This window comes from Alosa pseudoharengus, unplaced genomic scaffold (genome assembly GCF_046254945.1).
Source record: "Alosa pseudoharengus isolate Yale_2024_CS ecotype anadromous, Long Island Sound unplaced genomic scaffold, YU_APseudo_1.1 YU_APseudo_1.1_scf_20, whole genome shotgun sequence".
NCBI classification, from domain to species: Eukaryota; Metazoa; Chordata; class Actinopteri; order Clupeiformes; family Clupeidae; genus Alosa; species Alosa pseudoharengus.
Window position 1 is genome coordinate 6,266,972 of NW_027468664.1, and position 23,371 is coordinate 6,290,342.

The 23,371-nt window shown below is 46.2% G+C and overlaps 1 protein-coding gene across 2 annotated transcripts; it reads left to right on the forward strand.

Annotated features, from left to right (window-relative positions):
- The first annotated feature begins 1,271 nt into the window (after positions 1 to 1,271).
- Positions 1,272 to 16,825, forward strand: synpo2lb (synaptopodin 2-like b). Of its 2 annotated transcripts, none has more exons than XM_076296356.1 (4): positions 1,272 to 1,472; positions 4,212 to 4,369; positions 4,974 to 5,692; positions 11,308 to 16,825. In XM_076296356.1, the coding sequence occupies exons 1-4, from the start codon at positions 1,371 to 1,373 to the stop codon at positions 14,511 to 14,513; spliced, it is 4,185 nt and encodes a 1,394-aa protein (XP_076152471.1). In that variant the 5' UTR covers positions 1,272 to 1,370; the 3' UTR covers positions 14,514 to 16,825. The 2 variants fall into 2 exon arrangements, with proteins under 2 accessions (XP_076152471.1, XP_076152472.1); XM_076296357.1 differs by having other exon boundaries at positions 4,212 to 4,363.
- The last annotated feature ends 6,546 nt before the right edge of the window (positions 16,826 to 23,371 follow it).

Sequence of the window (23,371 nt, forward strand, 5' to 3'; positions counted from 1 at the left end):
ATGTGTTAGTAGATTTTGTTTTGCTGCTGGTAAAATGCCTATTACACAGTATTCTTTGTATATAACACACAATCATGCCATTCACGCTGGCCCTCTCTCCTGACCCTTAAAGCAACACCAAAGAACTTTCCCTCTGTCGCACGCACGCTATTTGTTTATCCAGCACTGGCTAGGCAAATAACAATGTCCACAGACAAGGTAGAATATGTTGCATGATTTATGAAAGTACGATGTATTGCGACATCAGATGCAAGTCAAATTTGTAGTTTCTTATGTCTCATTCCATCAACTTACTGATGCGCTACCCGATCTGGCAAACACACATAGTGCGGTTATAGCCGATAGAGGGCCGCAAAGCGACTGCAGAAGTGCTGTTCACCCTGTTACAAGTTGATGAACCACTGAAACGATTTTGGAAACATTATTTTAAGGTACAAAAAACTCTTTGGTGTTGCTTTAACTGGGCTTCCTCATAACAGATGATTTTTGATATTCAGAGATTCCCATATTATTATGTCATTCCCCATATTTAAGAAATAAATCCCTGGAGTCAAATATGTAATCTTCATGTTTTGAAAAGGCATTGGCACCTATCAGGTGTTCAAAAGTGAATGGCAAAAGTGAAAATCTCTCACGTGCCAAGTGGAGATCATATTTAATCACCTCTGTCATTGCTTCATGCTTTCAGACTGATTTTGTTTCATGAGTGTCCACCAGAATCCTGTTCCTAAAATACCCCTTCCTCGACCCTACTGAACCGCTCACCCACCCACCTACCTAACCCCCCCCCCCCCCATACACACACACCCTCCACCCTGGTGAGATTCTGAGGGCTCTTACAAACAAAAGACCCCTGAGAGGCCGCCTGCCCAGATTATTTTTGGAGGGTCTATCAGCATCCTCTGGCTGTGCTTCGAGATTGACAGGACAAGTGTTCCTTGGATGAGGCAAAGAGGGCCTGTATCAACCCCCACTCCTACACCCGGCCATCACCCCCCGCACCCCCCACCAGTGCCACATACCACACTCAGAGAGAGCAAAAGCCCTCCCTGCTCTTCCCTCTCTACCCCCCCCCCCCCCCCCCACCGTCCTCCGGTTCCCCTCCCTCTCCGGACTCCACGGCGTGGGGTAAGCATGCGTCTGATCTGAGAGCTGTGTGTCCGCCAGAGCCCTGATTACTCCACGCTGAGAGGGTCACGGTCCAGGGATGGGCAGCAAGCACTGAGGGTCACTCAGAGAGAGAGAGAGAGAGAGAGAGAGAGAGAGAGAGAGAGAGAGAGAGAGAGAGAGAGAGAGAGAGAGAGAGAGAGAGAGAGAGAGAGAGAGAACACGCAGGCTGAGCAGGACTCTGACACAGTGAACAAGGGAGAATGGTGGCCGAGGAGGTGGTCGTCAGCCTGTCCGGAGGAGCGCCGTGGGGCTTTCGGCTCCAGGGGGGAGCTGAGCAGAGCAAACCTCTCCAAGTGGCCAAGGTAAGAGGGACGCTGTGGGGCTGTGGCCCAGGTCTGTCCTGCACTGGCAGAGTGCTCATGGTGCTGGTCATGGCAGTGCCCTGGAGAGTTTGGCATAGCTTGTAATCAGCTGGGTCATCATGTATCCTATATCTGTTTTCATATGGGTGTTTTTGTTGTTGTGGGTGCTTAGCTTCTTTTTGTTTTAGTTTGTGCATACTTACACATACCTTTGTCATTGTTGATTACTGAAAAACATTTGTCTTTGAGTAGTATAGAAACTTTGATATGGTCAGAGCAGTGTTTCATGAAGAGACCCGTATGTGGTTGGTGAATGTGCTTGCGGTGGAAAAGGAATGGGATTAATGAAAAAGTCTCTCTTCAATGGAAGTAATAAAGTTTAGCCTCAATAAAGCAATAAAGTTTAGACTCAAGGAAGAGGTAGCACACCAGTTGGTGGCCTATGTTGATACAATAAACTCATAACACACATATCACAAAAAATGTGTTCCTCAGAACACATGAACTACATTTTCCAGGTACTCTTGAGGGTTTAAACCTGCATGCACTGTACTCAATGACATTGTTCCCAATCTGTCAGTAAGGAATGTGTGAAAGACGTGATAAGGCAGAAGAATGGGGAATAATTCAGGTCACTCCTCTGTGGTCACTGTGCCAGGCCAAATAATCCTGTCAAGTGTTTCCAAGTGATTGCACCAGGTCCTGCTTTGACGTCTATTTGAGCCACTTATATTTGTGATACACGGTACCATTTATAACTGTTGTTGGAGCATTACTGTAAAGTGGGTCGGACGTTGGCTTATGCAGATAGCGCGTGGAGAGGGCTGAACTCTCTTGCATGTGTCACCTACTCCAGTAAAGAGATAAACACGCCAGGCCTCTCACACGGCACTCTCCAGGTCTTATCACATTTGCTCAACACTGGCTTTTTCTGGACACTAAATGTCCCCCAAGATTCGCTCTTTCGCTCGTGGCCAAAAGTGGTCACAGAGAGGCCAGAGCGGCAAAACAGGACATGGCTGGAGCCCTCTGATTTTATTTATACATGCGGCAAAATCGCCCTGGCTGGCCGGAGTGTGTGCAGCCTGATCAAAACGGCTATTTTGGAACGGTGAAGCCATGGCAGAGGACTGTGCTCTCTGGACAGACAAAATATATCGCTCTAGTCCAGCTGCCTCTCTCTTTTTTCATCACTCTCTCTCTCTTTCTCTCTCTCTCTCTTATGCAGGGGTAATAGTTATATTCCAGCCCATTGGCTCTGCGTCTCTCTCTCTCTCTCTCTCTCTCTCTCTCGCTCTCTCTCTCTCTCTCTCTCTCTCTCTCTCTCTCTCGCTCTCTCTCTCTCTCTCTCTCTCAGTGCAAGGTCACCTCTGGGGGGTTCCGTTTGTCGAGGCCTCTTTTTCCATGCAACACTCAGCACACAAATGAGCTATTCTCATCCTCCCCGCCATTTTGTCTTAATACTACTATGTGGAGCGGCCCGATGCACCAGCACAGTCTATGAGTGGCACCCGAGTGGTTTGGATCATCTGGATGAATATCAAAGCAGATGAACACTGTGACACTGTGTCCTTTAATCCTCTAGCACCCACTAGAGACATTCGAGGAAATCAGTCGCCGCGACGTGCAAACCGATCTTAAGTTGCGTCCTTTCTCCGAATTCCTAGAATTCCATTTTTGCCCTCTGAAATGCTCCTATTTAAGCAGGCTGCATTTCTAATACCCAACCTGTGGGACACACCGACAACTGTGGCTGCCTCCAAAGGCCACGTGCTGTATTTTGGGCTCCGCAGGGAACACATGGTGAATGCGCGGCATGCCCCGGCTCAGGTCTGGGCAGCAAGTCGGCAGCTGTCTCTGGCACTGCCTGTGCATTTTGTTCCCTCAATCCGCATGCCCAGTCTACATGCTACACTAAACATCAAGGTTACAGTCTGTCAAGCTCCTCATAAAACCTCTTTTAGTGCTCTGTAATGGGGGAGAAATGTATAAGATTACTGACTGTAAGTCCTTGTGAAAATTTGATAATGTGCAAATCACACTTCATACCCAGTGCTGTGGCAGACTGTTCCCAGTGTCATGGAAACTAATGTTTTGATACCAAATCAACAACAACAACACATCAATGACACCGAACTGAAGTTGCAGATATTACCTAACAGTACCCCTCTAAATGGAACATTCACTGGAGAGTGAGTTGCACGGTATGACACTGGCAGTTTAGCTAATCCTAGCTCAAGTTAAGGGCAGCCCACAGACTTGAACTAATGTCAGAGGCTATTCAGTTTGCCTGGATGCCCCACCTACATCTGTTTTTTTTTATTCACATTTGAGTGTCTCTCATACACTCAAAACATTGTCTTTTCTGTTTCTGTTAGTACAACATTACTCCATATAGGCAAGTGTTAAGTGCAAGCAAGTATATGCATATGCATTTAAGAATAACACATCCTCGGGCATTCTTGTGTGTGTGTGTGTGTAATAGTTTCTGTAATGAATGCTCCTGTCAATGTAGCCTATTAATGATTATTTTAATTACAGGGGAAAGTAATGACTGGGAACAGGTGCAGCTTTAGTTGTGCAGTGGTAGCCTAATGTTTACATGCTTAATGGCCAGATCATTACCCAGGTCTGCTCTTAGAGTGATGTGTCCTTGCTACTGTATCCTACGCTATTCCATGTCCCAGTAGAATAGTGTGTAAGTGCATGTATGTGCTCTGTCTCCCTCTGGTGGTGCAGGTGAGGAAGCGCAGTAAAGCCTGCCGTGCTGGTCTGCGAGAGGCTGACGAGCTGCTGGCTATCAATGAGCTGTCATGTGGAGAACTCTCTCACGCCCAGGCCATGAACCTGATTGACAATGGCAGAGGAATCCTTCACCTGCGTGTCAGAAGGTCAGGGCAAAGCAATTTCCTCCCAAGGATCAATGCTGACAGATACATTAGATCAAGTATAGGTCTTGAAATGAAAGTGTTGGCAATACAACATCAGCTAGTGGAAAATGTTGAATGTTTTATGCAAAATACAAAAAAATAAATACAAATAAAACATCACAGTCACACTAATTATTATGCAGTTGAGCCTATTAGACTTCAGTGTGGAATAGTCACAAGACTTTTCAAATCTATTGCCAGAGACAGAATATAAGGACAATGTATAATGAATTCATGATAAAGAGATGAATTAGTAATGAATTAGTAATGAATGAATGAATATTACAAATTGAAATGTCAAACTTCATATTCATATTTGAGCTCCTTATACTCTCAAGAAACCACAGCATTTTCCATTAGGTATTACAGTATGTTATTTACTTAATAGTTGTTCACTTTTGGAGGAAGTCCTGTGACTGACAGTTAAAAATGTTTAATCTAAATTCAATATTTAGTTCCATAGTGACATATTGGTTGTATGTTAAGGCTGTAAGTGCTTCAGGTGAGTGCTTCAGGTGAGTGCTGCAGGTAGGCCCTAACTCTGCAGTGCTGTCCCCATGTCTCTCCGCAGGGCCCCTGGCCTGCAGTCCCTGATGCTGCTCGGGCCGTCCTCCGCTCCTCATATGGACGAAGCGTACCGCGCCGCCCTGCAGGCCCTGTCCCCTCCGCTGTCCTCAGCGCCTCTCCGCGGGGGCTCCGGCTGCATCACGTCTCCGCCGGACAGCGAGGCGTACTACGGCGAGACGGACAGCGACGCCGACGTGGTGGCCCAGGAGCGCCAGCGCCGGCAGAAGCGCCGAAGCCCCAGCAGCTCCCCGGCCAAGCCGCCGCCGCCGCCGCACGAGGAGGAGGAGGAGGAGGCCTCGGAGATGAGCGGCTACGAGAGCGCCCCCGACGCCAGCGGCTACATGAGCCAGCTGCAGCACCGCTGGGCCGAGATGCAGGGCCAGCCGCCCCCTCAGCAGCAGCCGCAGCAGCAGCATGGGCTACCGGGCGTAGCGCGCAGGGAGGTGGTCTACCAGCCGCCCCCGACCGAGTGGGGGCTCCAGGAGATCTCGGGCCAGAACTCGGGCCAGAGCAGCCCAAACAACAGCCAGGGGGCGGGGGAGGGGGACAGCGGCTTCCAGGAGGCTCCGGCTGTGAAGCCCCCACCGCTGGTGTCGCCTGAGCGGGCCAGAGAGGCCATGATGCTGGCCTCCCGCAGGCAGCTGGTGCCCATGGTGGGGCCCTTGGAGACGCCTATGGACGACGAGCTCACAGCCACCTACAAGGACAAAGCCAGACAGGCCAGTGAGTACCCCATTGCACTCACAGAAACGTTCATTTGGACAAAAAACTGTAGCACATTATGCTCTTACACTGCAATTTCATAGATTAGCAGAAATGCTTTGTTCTTCAGTTGGTCATCAAAATGGTAACACTCCTATGTGGTGACCGTGGAAAGATAAACCTTTAAGCAGCAACATCATCAAACAACCTGTAGCTATGAACAGAAGAAAAGAACTAACACATTTATTCTTAAAATGCGATGAAGATGGTGTCTAACCCGATAAAGCTCTTGACACAACAAAAGTTGAGTTTGCCTCCATAGTGTCAAAAGGACTTTATAGTAAAAGGCAAGGTTGTGCTCAGTTATGTGTAATCATACTTTTCTTGCATTCTCCATGTCTGGGACACCCACCTCACAAAATACAAGAACATCTTTTACAGAATGACATGGACAACTATATGCGGACATAGGTTTTGCATACCTTAGGTAATTATTGCACCAGATTTGGACCAAAACTGCTTCAAAGATGGAGCAACAGTTCATTACACCCCTAAATCTCTTCTCTGTTCCTCCAAAGTATACATATAGATTTTTGCAAAAAATGGCCAATGGGAATTTGGGATTTATCTAGCTCCACCCCCTCTCCACACACTGTTCACCTGCCACTGGCTGCTGTGTAGACATGTTAGTTATCTTGTTGACATCTTTATGAAGAATTGTCTCAGCCCAAAGTATTCAGGATTGGTGCAGTACCCTTATGACAGCCATAAAGGACTGCAGTTTGAATTTGTGTACCAAGCCTATAGTTGGTCCAACGTTGTTACGATTCAGAAATACGCAGCCACTGATTCTAATGTATTCCAACCTCATATTCTGGAATGTAAAGTCCTCTCAGAACACACTGTTTATATTTCTTCTCTTCTAAAATACAAGCATGTAGTCAAAAAACCGACTATAGCTTTTATTTGGCAACAAAGACCATTGAATATGGCAGGTCAGCCAGTGAGCCATTTTTAATGCCTTCCTATTCCTGTGTAATCCCTCATTTTTAATGCCTTCCTATTCCTGTGTAATCCCTCATTTGGAAGTATTTTATTTTCAGAACTGAGTGAGGGAAGACATTGAGCAAAAGTTCTCTGAGTCTTGTGCCAAGGATGGGAATGGGAGATCAGCTGGGTGATTTTAGTACCATGGGCTTCCCCTCATCATGACCCAACTCTATTGCTACTCTATTACTGCTATTCTGGGAATAAGAGCTCCACCTGTAGGTGAGCTTAGTGTCTGAACCTGAGCACTTACTCATAAAATATATTTATCGCCAAGAAGACAGACTGGCAGCCTGATCACATCACCATGCAGGTCTAATATAGTTGTATTAAGTGGTGAAACACTCTGTCAGAACCTTCAGACTCACTCATCTCTAATATTAGGTCTCTTATGATGTTCCTTAAGCAAACGTCATGCTGAAGAGACATCTTTGGTCTGAAATGCATGTTTAGCACCTTCATGGTCATAAACACCTCCAATTAACACCCATAAACTCTACCACAGCAATGACTGTGAACAAACAAGACTGAGATGATCTTAGAGATCAAATAGACTCATGATACATTTATGTTCTCAGTAAAAAGACATAAAGGTTCCTCAGTACAAGATAGATTATTAACACAATTTCTCTGAACATATCATTAGGCCGGTCACTAAACTATCAAACTCATTTTGGAGTTCTCATCAGATGGACAGTGGCCTCTAATACAGCTAAGGGCTACTGAACCGTTGATGGGGTTCAACAGACTGACTTCTGACTTTTGCTGATTGGCTTACTGTTCACATTCCCTCTCCCATTACTGTCATAGATCACCCTCATACTGCTTCTGAGAGGCTATAGGAATGCTGCTGTGTGTCATTGAGTACAGGGCATGTAGATGATAAAGAGGTGTTTCCTACACGGCTCCAGCTGAGCACTGGCAGGCTAGCCGGAGGAAAAGCTCTGGTTATATTTAACCTCTGACTCACCCTGCCATAATACAGCTCAAGACCCTGTAGCCGCCGGGGAGGGGGAAGCATCCGCAGCTGCTACACAGCATCAATGTGCTGAGAGCTGTTTCACTGCCCCCTGCATACTCACACGCACATACACACACATATGCACACGCACAAATTCACACACACACACACACACACATATGCACATGCACAAATTCACACACACACACACAAATATACCTCTGCTGTTCTGACTTAATCACACATACAGGTTACTATAGTTACTACACTTCCATTAGAGAGAGTGAGAGATAGAGAGAGAGAGTGAGAGACATAGAGAGAGAGAGAGGGAACAGCAGAGAGATAGAGAAATGTCAGAGAGAGGGAGAAAGGAAGAGAGAGAATTCTCTCACCTCATTGGCTATACTGATAGCCAGCTTAATATTAATTTACGCACTTACAGTTATCTCTTAGAGATAACTGACCGCAGATTTACAGCTGATATAACTTTCAGTAAAACACCAGTGTGTTACAGGCCAACAACTTTCCAACAGTGAGCTTAATGTGTAATTGACATTTATGGGTCTCGCTGACAGATCTTATGTCTACATTTCATACCTGTGTTATGTAAAAGCAAGCCCTATTTAACAGCAGTTGACCTTGTACTTGAGTTTGTGTGTGTGTGTGTGTGTGTGTGTGCTCGCTGTCTTGTGTATTGTGCATATGTACTGTACTTGTACAGGCAGTGTATTTGGAGCATGTGGATTAGGCGAGGACAAAAATAAATAAGTGAGTGTGAGTGTTTGATGTGGTGTGGTGTCGTATATGTGCGTGCACTTGTGTGTGTGTGTGTGTGTGTATACATGTACATGCGTGTACGTGTATGTGTGTTTACGTGTGTGCGTCCCTGTGTATGTGTGTTTGTGTGAGTGGGTGTGTGGGTGCGTGCGTGTATCTGCGTGCGTGCGTGTGTGTGTGTGTGTGTGTTTGTGAGGTGACAGCTGCTGTGCTGTGTCAGAGTGAGTGATGATGTTACGAGTGAGTTAGTGCTGGCGCACCGGCCAGGGGAATGGGAGAGCAGCCTGGCGTAGCCTGTCACCTGTCATTGTGGCACACCAGGGGGATGCAGCACAGGGGGGCGGTGAGGTTGGACTCCCCAAAAAGTGGCTTCAGCTGGCAGCTATGGCTTCCCTTCACATTACCTCATGAAACTAAATAAAAATCTTATGTGACATTTAAATGGAGAAACACGTCACTCGTAGAAACTTCTTGCTCCACAAATGTCACCAGGGCCCTTAACAACATTTTGTTATGGTCCATAACAGAAAGGTGAAGTATTTACTAATTGCAAGACTGAGTTCCAGAAGATTTAACAGATATCTTCATACCAAAGAGAACTGGTTGAGAGTTGACCTTTAACCTTTGTGTATGAGATCAGATCTCTATCACCTTTTCTGTTGCCAGACTTTTATCAGTTAGCGGTCATCTTGAGGTGGCTTTACAGGGTACACACACACACTTCAGAGGTATATTTTTGTGTGTGGTTGTGTGTGTACACACACACACTTTAGAGGTATATTTGTCTGTGTGTGTCTGTCTCTCTCTCTGTGTGTGTGTGTGTGTGTCTGTCTGTGTGTCTGTGTTATGGGGGGTTAGGTTAACATGACATGAGGTATCTTCATGGTATGTTGAAGTGCCATTAACGGGGGTGAAATGTGTTCTCCTGTGCACTCACGGAATGCTCGCACGAGCCAACAATGTCTGACCACAACAACTTCCCGCCCCACTCAGCCTCTCAGTAAGACACTGGAAGTCGGAGGGGAGATGGGCTTGGTGTCCCCCATTAGACAGGTGCGCCGGGTCTGCTGCATCCCGAGCTAAATGAAGTGAGGTGACATCATGTGTCCGTGGGACCCTGTCGACTGAAGGCTAAGCGGCTCAGACAAAAGCGCTTTAAAAGGGCTGCCTTCTACCAGGCTTTCGTCTCCGAGGACCAGAGATGGCTGGTCACTGAGAGAGTGAGTGGTGAGCATGTGTGGATGTGTGTGTGGATAAACGGCAGTGAGGGTTTGTGTGATTTGGGGGAGGCGATCATACTGAGAGCTTTTTTATTGGGCCAATATGAAGATTGAGCATATGGGACCTACCATCTACGCAGGTAAAGACAGAGATCATTTGTACTAAAGGACAACAGCTCAAGAGTCAGTCGTAAGAAGTTCTGTAGAAATTATATCATCAGTCGAGATCATCAGCCCATGCTGTGAATTAATATGTCAAAGTGAGATTTTTATAATGACAGGCTCTGATTAATGAAGATCGGTAGTTTTGATTTGAATGCCTTTTGCCTTTTATTGTTATTCTATGGAAGATGTGAATTTGGCAGGAGGCCTTTGAAGTGGAATTTTAAGTTCACGCTGTTTAGGACTTTTTACTTTCTAATGGTTAGCTGACCACTGTTATTCAGTAATAATTAATATTTTTATGTTCTCTGGAGGCAGCCCCCCCATCTTTGTTATGAGGAAATACGGTTGTTCCTGTTGACAGCCACCAGTTTTATATAGATGTCATTGGCCACAGTGCCCCGGCAAAGGACATCAGAGAGACTTTATGAACTACAGAGGATAAGCTGGGGCATCAGTCTTACCTGTCACTGAATCAACAATCTGTTTTACTAGGCCCTTCTGTCACGCCATTGATATGTCGTATGCTATTTGTGTCTTGTTGGCCTATCCAATCATTCCTTTCACCTCACCCCACCATACCATGGAGGCCCGTTTAAAATCTCCTACTGGCTCAGGGGTCACTGGAAAAGTACCTTGTTTTAGCTCCAGCACAGAGGAGCCAACACATTATACTGTACAGTCCACACAGGGACATGTCTGTAACTGAAGCTCGTACAAAAGGCTGTAGAACATGGCACCACTCAGTGGTAATTCTGCTGTTTTAGCTGCGGCTACATTTAGAGTGTGAGTCAGAGCAACGGCTTCTTTTGACCTCCTCTTGGCTCGGATGGGTTGTGATGTCACTGCATTGAACTCTGTAAAGATCTCTTCTTCTCCTTCTCCACTGTCTCCCACTTTGCCACCTACTGTCTGACGAGAACAGTGTAGCTGCAATTAATATTTATAACCCACCTTTGTCTGCTTTAAAATCACCTCCTCTGCAGCGCTAGACATGTAAGGGCATGATGTCATCCGGACGGGACAGCAGATGAAAATTGCCTTGAGATAATTATCCAGTCTGTGAGAGCAGGGAAGAGATGTCTACAGTCTACAGCAAAAAGGCTGCAGGCGGGAGTCAAGGTCGTCCTGTTCACTCTACGATGAGGCCTTTCTCTTTGAAAGATGAATGAGTAGAACGAACGGGATTTAATAAGCAATAAATAACACAACCCTTACCTGTAGCCTCACCTATTCAACAACTGATTTGTCATTTAAAGACATTACAGCAATAATACACAATAAATACACCTGATCTTAATTGACAGGGGTGTAGCAATAAAAAAAAACGAATAACTGAGGTATGAATTGACTTCTGGTATCATAAAAGAAACAATTAATTTGTCCATGCAGGCCATAGTCCCAGGAACTTTTTCAATTGCTTTTGAAAAGTGAAGTTTGCTTGACCCATGTATGTCCTCTTCCCTCAGAACTCCACAGAGGTGAAAGCGGCCAGGAGAAGCAGGTGAAGGAGGCCCGCACCAAGTGCCGCACCATCGCCTCCCTGCTGACCGACGCGCCCAACCCCCATGCCAAGGGTGTGTTGATGTTCAAGAAGCGCCGACAGCGCGCCAAGAAGTACACGCTTACCTGCTTCGGCAGTGCAGACGACGCCAGCCTCTCCCGCAGCGAGACTGAAGACGAGGAGGAGGAAGGAAGCAGCTTCCCTGGCAGCGAGTCAGAGCTGGAAGAGGAAGGGTTCGCCGCCTCCACCGAGCCGGACCCGATCTGGGACAGCGGCTACCTCGACCTACTGGACAAGAGGTCCTCAGCCTGCGTCGGAGAGTTTGACAGTGTCCAGGAGAGCAGCCCAGGGCTGAATATGTCAGGGAAGGGTGCTCAGCTGTTTGAACAGCAGAGGCAGCGGGCAGCGAAGCCTGTTGCCCCACTGCCCGTCGCAGCAAAGCCGGTCGCAGCGCCGCTATCGCTCATGACTGATGAGCAGCTGGCAGAAATGACCGCAGAGATGCCCCCAGCTCCTCCAGCTTACGCAGCCCCGTCGGTGACTGTGAATTCGGGGATGGTGAACGGAGATTCAACGGTGGTGAGCCGCACCAGCGTGGTACTAGCTCCTGCGGGCCATGCCGTGTCAATGGCAAGTGGTGGGCCTGACACCATGGACTCACAAGCTGGCACCAATGTCCACAACCGGACCGCCAAGCCGTTTGCCGCCGGCTGCGTGGGCAACCGGGCCGCCACTGCCCCCGTGGTATTCCGGCCCAGCCCTGCCCGGAAGGCGGTGTCCGTGGCCAACATGCCAGCAGCCTTCTCTTCTTCCAGCGGTCCAGAGGTGAAGCGAGCAGTCTCCTCCACCTCCCTCTACATCCCCGCCCGGCCCGCCACTGTGAGTGGACCTCCCTCAGCAGGGGCGTCTCCCCTCTCTCCACGCACCTCTGTGTCTGTGGCCTCCTTCCCCCCTCCAGCCGCACATCCAGCTCCTCATCCTGCTCATCAGGCTACTTATTCAGCTCCTCACTCTGCTCCTCATCAGGCTCCTCATTTTGCTCCTCATCCAGCTCCTCACCAGGCTTCTTATTCAGCTCCTAATTCTGCTCCTCATCAGGCTACTTTTTCAGCTCCTAATTCTGCTCCTCATCCGGCTCCTCGTTCTGCTCCTCACCAGGCTACTTATTCAGCTCCTAATTCTGCTCCTCATCCAGCTCCTCACCAGGCTACTTATTCAGCTCCTAATTCTGCTCCTCATCCGGCTCCTCGTTCTGCTCCTCACCAGGCTACTTATTCAGCTCCTAATTCTGCTCCTCATCCGGCTCCTCCTTCTGCTCCTCACCAGGCTACTTATTCAGCTCCTCATCAGGCTACTCATATGGCTCCTCATTCTGCTCCCCCTGCCTTCTCCCAGGCCCCTGGGCAACCCCCATCCTATAACCCACCTCACCCTGCTATGAGCCAGCCCTATTCTCCTTCCTCCTCCATGGCCTCTGCACCATTCTCCCCAGCAGCTCCTCATGCCACCCCCTACTCTCCTCAAGAGGCTCCAGCCTACTACCCCCCTCAGTCCATGCCCTACTCTGCTCCTGCTCCTCCTCCTGTGCCCTCCAAACCTTACTCCTCACCTCATTCCCAAGCTGCACCTTTCTCCCCTCCCCCTCAACAAAACATGCCCCTTTCACCTCCTCACCAGCCGGGCGCCCCCTTCCCTCCTCCCTCCACCATGACCATGTCCTACCCCCAGCCCCCTGCCAACGCAGCCTCCACGTACCCCCCACCTCCTGTGTCTGCTCCTTGTGCGCCATCCCAGCCAGCTCCTGCCTCCTCCTCCAACCTGGCGCCACCGTCCACAGCTCCTAAGGTCTCCTTCAACCCCTACGTTGATGTGTCGGCGTCGCCTCAGCCTCCCGCCGTGGCGTCTCCTCAGCCGTGCCAGGCGGCGGGCGCGGGGCCAGAGGCGCTGGCGTCTCGAGAGCAGCGGATCGCCGTGCCAGCGGGGAAGACCGGCATCTTGCAGGACGCTCGCAAGCGGAGCAGCCGCAAGCCCATGTTCAGCGCGCCGGAGGAGAAGAAGGGCCTCTCTCCGAACCCGGCGCTGCTGAACATGGTGCAGAACCTGGACGAGAGACCCCGGGGGGGGGACCCGGGCTTCGAGTCTGGCCCTGAGGAGGACTCCCTCAACCTGGGCGCGGAGGCCTGCAACTTCATGCAGATCCAGAGAGGCGGCAGGCACCCTCCTCCGCCTGTGGCCCCCAAGCCGTCTCGCGCCGCCACTGGCCCGCCGCCTCCGCCCTCCCTGCAGACCGGAGGCAAGGGTGCCGAGCTGTTCGCGCGCCGGCAGAGCCGCATGGATCGCTACGTGGTGGACAAGCAGCAGCCGCATCCAATGTCCCCTGCCCAGCCCCGCGATCCTTCCCCCACCCCATCTCTCCCCGCCCACTGGAAGTATTCCTCCAGCATCAGGGCCCCTCCTCCCATCAACTACAACCCCCTGCTGTCCCCCTCCTGCCCCCCGGTCGCCCAGCGTGCCCACAGGGCCTCGGAGGCCCCTCGCGTGGCCCACAAACCGGGCCTGAAGGCGCTGGACTACATGAGCCGCCAGCCCTACCAGCTCAACTCGTCCCTCTTCAGCTACGGGGGTGGAGTGCCTCAGCAGCCGCAAGGCGCCTCCCTCACCACACCCCGACAGGTGCCAGTCAAGGCGGCGCGCGTCTACGAGATCAAGCGATTCTCCACCCCCACCCCCATGTCGGCGCCCACCTCCCTGACCCCGACCGTCATCGTGCCACGCTCGGCCACCACGTTGGCCGAGCCCATCTGGAGGTCTGAGGTGGCGTCACCCCCGCCTCGGGCCCCTGCCCCGTACACCCCTACACCCACCCCTTACACCCAGGCGCCCGCCCCGTACTCCCCTGCTGCCCGACCCCCACCCCCATCAGTGACCCTCCCTGCGCTGCCCCACTTCCAGGGCTCGGCCCACGGGCCGGCTCCTGCTCAGGCGTACGGCTCCCAGTTCCAGGCTGCCAAGCAGTTCAAGAGTGCCCCTGAGCTGAGTCCCCTGTCGGTGAACCCAGCCATGCGCTCCAGCAGCACCCAGCCCAACCTCAGGGTGCCCCGGCCACGCTTCAGCACCTCCAACGCGGGTCTGCAGCCCAACGTGTGGAGACCCGGCTCAATGATCCACTGAGGGAGGGAGGGAGGGAGAAGGAGCAGTAGCACAGAGGAAACATCCGGAATGTGATCCATACATGGCGTGATGTGCTACTATCACCTTTTTTCTGACAGTAATTGATATCTACAGTAATGTTTTGATTCACTTATATAACTCTAAGTGAGCAGTCACTTGTAGCAGTCTCTTTATCAAAAGTGCATTTATCAGTGAGTAACAATTTCATGTGTGCAGTGTCCAGATTCTCTACAGTATGCATATATCATTTGATTTAAACTGATCTAGATTTTATGGCATTAGATTTAAACTCTGTATTTACCTTCACTGGCACACAAATGGCAATGCTGAAAGAAAAATGTGTTATTTTAAGTGTTCACTAATAGATTTGAACACATGTCAGGTCATGATGATGATTTATGGAAAAGCATTATGGAAAGGTTGAGCATTCTACAGTAATGTATTCTACAAGGAATGGCTTCATTTAAAAGCACAGTAGATTCACTTTTTATTGAGTAAAAGGCTATGTGTGCACTCTGTTCTACAATTAATGTTGTTTTAACACACAAACAATTTAACACGTTGTCATTGTTTTTTGTTTGTTCAAACATTATTGTATTCTGTCTTTTGCTACCTAGATGTTCTACTGCGTATAATTGTATAGCTTGCATATTGTATTATTTTCTCTAGCCTTGGCTATAACATGATGGATTCAGTGGTTGTCTTCATTTCATGGCTCCCTGAGTTTGCACTGGATTGTTTATGGTTCTTTTGAGCTTCTATTTGTCACTGCCAGAGATGCAGCCCAGCTTCCGTTAGAATCCTTGTTGCTATTCAGCCTCATAGATACAATGTATGTCTATGCTGTTTTATAGGGACACCAGACAACGCCATGAATTTGATGTTCTATTTCTGAAGTTCTGTGAGATGTATAACTTTCGTGGTGGGAAATGTTTATGTTTTGGTAATAACTGGGGGCCAAGCAGAAGGAAAAACAAGTGAAGACAAACAGCATCATCAAAGACGATGGTGATGACAAGGTAGTTCTTTAAAAAAAGCATCAGATGAAATGTGGAAGAGGGAAAAACAAGTGTGAAGGAATAAAAATAGACCACAAGTGTGTCCCGGAGAAGCAGGTCGAGAGGAAACGTGTGTGACTGTGTGTCATGTTTTTCTGTTGTTCAGCCTTCCTAGTCTGGCAGTTCACCTGAGCTCACCTCCTCCGCCACTTTAATGAAAGCGGTGACAGATGAACAGACGCTCAGATCAATGAAATAATAAATCTGTCCCTGGCAGTGACAGCGAGCCACTGTGACTCTCACAAAGCCCCTGGTGTCTAGCAGCAGAGTGAATAGAAAACTCAGCGCGGTGGCGTTAGAAGGGATAGTTTTTTTTTTCACCAGGTGGGTTAGATGCTGCTGTACATAAAAGGAACACAAGAGCATGTACGTGCACTAGAATGGACAAGGAACAGGAGATATATTGAGATATGCAATTATCTTTACTCTAATGTGTTTTGAATCATTTATTGTCTACGTAGGATGGCCCAGTGGGTGTGAGTGACCAGGGGGTGAGCGGAACGGAACCCCAGGAGGCCTGTTAGCACCCCGAGCTCCTCTACGCGCTCCAGAGGCACGGGGTGAAGCAGGGGTGTGTGACTGTGACAAACAGGTCCACACCACACATTATTTGGGCCTGGCCATCGCTGATGAAGCACACATGACAGCCCATCTCACTGACCTTTTCGGAGTGAATCCTGTGAGGTACGGTACGGACTCAGTATGATTATGTTTGAGGACTGGCTAGAATCGTTTTCTGGCTTTTTTGTAGTAAAAAAGATAGCCTACTGTTATGGGGCGAAAGCAGGTAATAGGTATCTAGAAATGAAAGTAAAGCTGATCTCTGCAGCTTTGCAGGTTGCTAGTACACCATGGCAGAGTCAGTGCCTTGCTGTGTGCAGGGAGAGAATGAGAGAGAATGGACCTTAGATCATAGAGGTGCAGCTAGTTTTTCCTGTGTGTTTTTAACATGGTCTCTTGTGTCATTTGCTTTCAGATGTTCACGTCATTTGTATAGTTGCTTTCATGTTTCATGTAATATTTTAAGTTCACTTCATGCCACGGTTGATAAAAATGGCAACATGATCAAGTTTTTTTTTTAGCTTTTTATAGGTGGCTGAAATGTAGTTGAATTGTAACAGATCCGGAGCAAGATACTGCTAGTGAAAAAATAGGTTGTTGTTTTAATGTTTGTGGTATAGGACATACTTGTCCTTGCCTGGGAGGCTGGGTTTTGGGTATTGAGAGTCCAAGAAGAATAAAAATAGAACTGAATTCCCAGCTGACTGTCTCCTCTTACTTCACCTGGTCTTTCCACGTCTCATCTTTCCCACCACCTTTATTTCACATTTTTTCTCTTCTCCAGACCTAAGCATATAAACGTTTTTCCATTCACTTTCCCTGGGTGGATTAGACAGATTAAAGGCTTTCATTTTTTTTCAAGGTCATTCACATCCACAGGGTGGTGCACTGTCCCATACTGACCAAATGGTGTAGCTGTTGCCCAGCTGGACTCGTGAAGACAACCAGGAGTAGAGAATATCAACGGGCAGCACAAGTCAAAAATACTCACTGCACAAAATATGTTGAGAAAACGTATGTGAACGACAGATATATCATTTGACATTTAGATATGAAAAAAAAAACACAGATTTTTGAACAGCGCTGAACAGACTGCACAGATCACCGAACAGCACAATTAGATATGATGATAACAACAACATACTGTACTTAGTACATTCAAATGAGAGTGTTAAATTAAGAGTAGACTTTTGCAAGAATTTGTGACTACAGATTATTGGTGCAATTAATGATGTTACAAATTACTTAACTAAGCTAGGTGTGGATGGCTACAGATACATAAAGCTCTATACCAATATGTATGTCTGTGACTCTTCCCCTACGTTGCTTAGCCCTCTACCCAACACCACTCTTTGCAAAACACACAGATTCTGGATCACACCTGTGGGAAATAGAGCCACAATGCATCACTTTGAGATCTCTGTTCATATTCTGGTCATTAGGATGAGAAGGTTTACGTACAGACAAATGTTTCTCCGTCCCAGTTTCCTCCAATCCAATGAGTTATTCCCTCATCTAACGAGCCCAGTCTCTGAAGCTCATGTCCCTCCTATAGGTTTCGGTCTCAGGTGAAGGCATTAGTGACCAACTGCAGTCATTACAGATCGCCACGTAAACTCCTCCGAGCGCTGTTCAGCCCTGGAGAACGCTCACTGGCAAGTGTCCCTCCTCATTACAGAATTTCAGACGGAGTATTTGCCTGGGTCTGCAAACCGGAGCCCTGGCCTCTGATTAATGGCAGCCAGCACCCACATTCCCACATGATTCCTCCATGAGTGCTCTAAAGGTGGCCAATCTTATCTGATCTGTCAGTCCTCTCCCTGTTTTGCAGACTAAAGTAAACCTAGAAGCCGCCTAGAAGCTCCCTCTAAGTTTGTTAATATCCCAGAATAGTGTGTTGAAAACACTGGGCAACCATCACCATATCCTATTTGTCATGACTGGCATACATTACATTTGTGGGAAGTTATTATTATGATTGTGGGTGTCCAATGTAAAAGCTTTAAAGACATTAAAGACATTTTCTCTCAATCTCTCTGCTCATCTCATTAAGGCCATAGAGGTTTAGTGGCCCTTACTGATGTGTGCTGCACAGAGACTATGACTGACAGCTTCATTTGGCCAGCAAGATTTTGTCAGATCATGGGCTGGCATGAAATCTGAACCCCATTAGCGCGGCACACGCAACCTTTCATCTCAGTGTCTTTACGGTTGCTGCCTCATATTCAACACAAGTATCATACATCTAACAAACATAAATATCTACATCACAGTTTACAAGCACAACAGATTAAATCATGCGTGGTAGCAGCTGTGGGAACTATCTCAAACACATCTTGGTTGATTTAATATCTGATATAGTGTTTCATTGGCATTAAGGTTGTTGTTGGCCATACCAACTCCAGGTCAACCTGACGTTAAGTGTTTATCAGCACAGAGTGATGAAGTGTTGAAAAAGAGATTAGTGGCTGGCTATGACTATGAAAAGACGAACAACCACTGGTACACATTAAAACTAGTGATGGGCAAATGAAGCTTTGGTGAACCACTAAACCACAGCAGTGTGAAGCTAGCAACACTAATGAAAAAATCCAATATGGCTGCCACATGTAGATTTTTCAACATAAAAGTCCTTACCCAAACCAGTATATGTAACCAAAAATATTGGTTTGCTAAGGACTTTTATGTTGAAAAATGTATGTGTGGCGGCCATCTTTTTGCTTTTCAGCTAGTGTCGCTAGGTTCACACTGCTGTGGTTCAGTGGTTCACCAAAGCTTCATTTGCCCATCACTAATTAAAACATTTGACACTTGAAGTGCTATTATTTTCCATGCATGACTGGAGGGAGGGAAACTGTTACCCAATGTCTTTCTAATGTACATAATCATTGATTGATACATACAAGATTAGTTCATAACAGTCAACAATAATGATATATTTTATCTGTTATTTAATGTGTTCTATGCATGGACCAACAAAGTACCCCATGTTGACATTCAATGATGCTGGTTGAGAGTTGGAAGAAGTTAGTATGAATTTTCCTTATAACTATTTATAATAATGCATTCTTTTACATTTAGAAGAATAAGACTATGTTTTACTTTTTTTTAAGTATATTTTTTGGGCTTTTTTTAGCCTGACGTAGTCATACTCAATTCTAGTCAGAATATGAGTCTGATACTGCTCCATTGGGACATAATTATGGGGCGTGTTTCAACCGATACAGGGGGGGAATGCAGAGCAAGGAAATAGCTTACCGTGAGGTGTAGGAAGAAAACACATGAACCATCCTTCTTCTCCACAAATGCCTTAACGTTGTTTTCTGGTCTTTTGTAAAAGTTAGTGCCGTCAATAACTCCTAGCCTACAACACTAAGAAATCTAAGAGATACGTAGTAGGGTAGGCTATTAGGAAAAAACTGATAGCCTATATCCCCTCCGTTTTTAAAATAATTCTGTTGAACACTGATATGCTACAAACATGTTAAACAGCTGGGAAAAGCTATCGCAAATACCTCGAACAGGTGGTCAATCAGAGATTTCAAACGAATGAGGGAACATGTCGCAATGCAACAGCGCTTCTTTCCCTTGATGAAAGTGAAACCACGAGTTTTCCCACATCTCAACTTTGGCCAAAGTTTTCAGAAATAATAATTTTCAGTGATAAAACCTCATTAAATAATATGCATTTTCCATATGGGGTCTTAAAAGCCATGTATCCTTCTAGCCACAGCGTTTTTGTTTCAAACATAAGCCTAATCTAAGCGTGCTCAGATGACGTGATAGACCAGGCGCTGTTGCTCACCTGTCCATCGATTTGATTGGTCCGCCCGATCTAGGGCGAGCATACTTGCTCCACAATGGAGCAATGCCAGACCGAACTTCCCGACCTCAAATGTCGTGGGCGGGACTAAGTTCGGAATGGCACCCAGGCTAGGCTTTTTTGCCATTATTTGGACAGGACAGTGAAGAGTGAAAGGAAGTAAGTGGGAGAGAGAGATAGGGTGGGAATCGGGAAATGACCGCAGGTCGTATTCGAACCTGGGTCCCCGCATGCATATCCATTACCCTCCAAAATGATTGGCACCTTTGGTAAAGTTGACTAAAAACAGGTATACAAAATTATCTTTTGGTGATTTATTGTAATCTCACAATGAAAGCAATGAGGACTAATCCAACCTTCAAGGGAAGCCAATTTATTCTGAGGAAAAGGAAAATCTCATAAAGAAATACATATTTTTAACAAAAACATGTTGCCCACAATTATTGGCATCCCTGCGTGTAATGCCTTCTTAAAGGGAAACTTGGCAGGATTTCCCCCTCTGCTGGAGAAATTGTGCATTATGCTATTTCAAACTGTGGAAAAAGGTAACGATAAAGCAACAGAAATAGTTGCCAAGTTCCCCTTTAAAGCGACGGTTTGGAGTAATTTCACCCTAGGGTCCTTTGCATCATGACCTCGAGCCAAACACCCCACAAGAAGCTTTTTTCCAAACATTGGTCGAACATTGGTTGAGTCAGCGCTATCAGCCGGATCAGAAGGAATGACTGGAGTTACAGAACAGCCCTTTAAATAAGTTGAATATAAATGGAAAAAAAATGCTTCTGTTACATTTTATATATAACATTTTCTAGGGTTGCCAATAATTGTGGACAATGTGTTTTTGTTAAAAATATGTATTTTTTCCTTTTTCTCAGAATAATATAAAGATTACTTTATATAACTTTACCAAAGGTGCAAATAATTCTGGAGTGTATGTGTGTGTGTGTCCCTGAACAAACTTAAACTGAACCCAAAATGATTTAATGCACAGATTCACATCCACACATCGACCAGCGTTGATTATAGGGAGCCATGAAGCAGCTATTGAAATGTGTCAGATGCAGCGCACTGCGCCCCCATCAGCACAATTTGGCATACATACAAAGATGATGATGCGAAGTGATTCAGCATGTCAGTTTTGCAAACTTTGAAACTTTATATCACAAAACATTGCCACATTGGTCTTGTCAGTTGTGACACCCCTATGGATGGAATTTCATGAAATTGTGTGTGCATCTAATGAATGTGGTAGCGATGCAGCTTATCAAATTTCATTATGAACCTTTACATCACAAAATATTGGAGCAAAATGAATTTGGCTGCTGAGTTTTGAGTGGCGCTTGGCAGCTATTTTGTTGAGTGAGCCAAATAAAACTTTAGGAGATGTGAGCAAATGTGGCCAAGTGTATGCATACCAAATTTCAAAATCATAGTTTAAGTGATTCTTGAGATAAAGAAATGATTTAAATTGCACCCCCTATGAACAGCTGGGAGTGGTCCAAAAGCTTCTATTGGCTACACTCATGCCAAGTTTAATGCATGCTGGTGGTCTACGACCGCAAAACAAAACAAAGCAAAACATAAACAAAACAAAACAAAACAAACAACAAACAAACAAGAACTTCAATACAAATCCATTGCTTTCAGATGGTTGATATTTAGTTATAATAGTTCATCTTGACGAAGGTTGTTGTAGAAAATAAATTTTCAAGGTGATAGCTTGGCCATGCACATTAAGAATCTCCTTTCAGTGAGATACCAGTCTGGCACAAGACACTATAATGTTTCCCTTACACACCAGGCAGGATGAGCCAATCAGTGACAAATGGGGATGCCGTTATAGTTTTGAAATGGAAAGTGGCTGTGGTAAACGGTAGTAGCAACACCTGCAAACATCAACTGCAGTGTGTAAATTTGAATGTGAATGTGTGAATTTATGTACAGCAAAGGCTGGCCTACATAGTCTACATTTTCTCCTGACTGCTGATGCAGTTCATCGACAGTTTATGAAGTGAGATTAGGAATCTCAATATGATCAATATTATTGGTTAGGCTGGGCGCAAAGTCTACACCCATTACTATGCTAGAGTTGAAAATGTTTTCCAATCATGAGGCCAGACAGATTTTACCAGGCTAAGCAACTGCCACAAACCAAGTAGAACAGATTACCGTCTATTTTACTTTTAGTCCACATATCATACCACTAAAAAAATATGAAGTGCAAATAAATAAAAAATAGTGAAATACCTTGAAGAAATGTCATATTTACTTTTGGTTACACTTGGATAGTCTGAATAGTCTGATTTAGTTAATTTAGTTAAGGTGAACAACAAGGTTAAACAACAATTTAAATTTGACATACTCTACTTGAATCTTAACAGATTATCTGTTAAATCTCTGTGGGCGGACAATCCAAGATAAGTGTTATATAACTCTTTTTTTTAATAGCCATTATTAGTTCGTTTTGTTCGGTCTCTTGGTGCAACCAAATGTAGGGCAGAATACTTAGAAACAAATGATGAATCTTCTTGTTTTTGATCTCTGAAACTCTACCAACTTTAGTGTCATGAGTCAGGCTGTCCTATGACCCCTCTATGCTCTTTGGCCCCGGATCGTATGTCACCAGTGCTAACTTGGGCAGCTGCTCTTACTTTATGGGACCTATACACATAACACAACTGAAACATCTGTCCAAAAGAATGGTTTCCTTCACTCTATCTTTTTCTAGAGCATTTCTAGAGCAAGCCATTGGCTAAATTCTTGAAACTGAACAAAGAGGCAGGTTTCACATTCTTGGTGTTGCAATCATCATCATCATCATCATCATCATCATCATCCGTAAAGGCCCATCAAAGTTGTCGGTTCTCCAAAATTGCACTAGAGCATCAAGATTCTGTAGAGAATTGTTTATCAAATCAAAATTTTGAACAGATAATCAATAACCTGTAGAAAAATAGAAGCAAGGTTGTCCAGCCAGTACTGTTTCAGCCATGAAATCACATAGTTTGATTCACTTTCTGTCACTGTCTAGTCTTGCACTGCCTTGAGATCAGTAGTGATATCATTCTCATGTCACTTTCAGTGTAACTGACCTTTTGTCCCCTGTTTAAGGACTATGTCCAATATCCAGATATTTCGGAAGCCTGATTAACGTCAGACAACTTCTTAAATCTCAATTGAGATCAAGAACGGGTCTGGAAAGGCTTCATTGACTTGAGACTTCCAGGGGCGTAACCAGCAGTGGAATTAAAATGGTGCATTAAACTCTTACCAAATTGTTTCAGAAGTGCAGCTTAAATTTGGTTGTTTACTAAATTCCAAAGAAAATACATGTCCATGTCTGTTTAACCCTGTCACCATCAGTACGGTTGTGTTGAATGAACTGCTCTAGCTGTCATCATAGAACCCGCCCCATG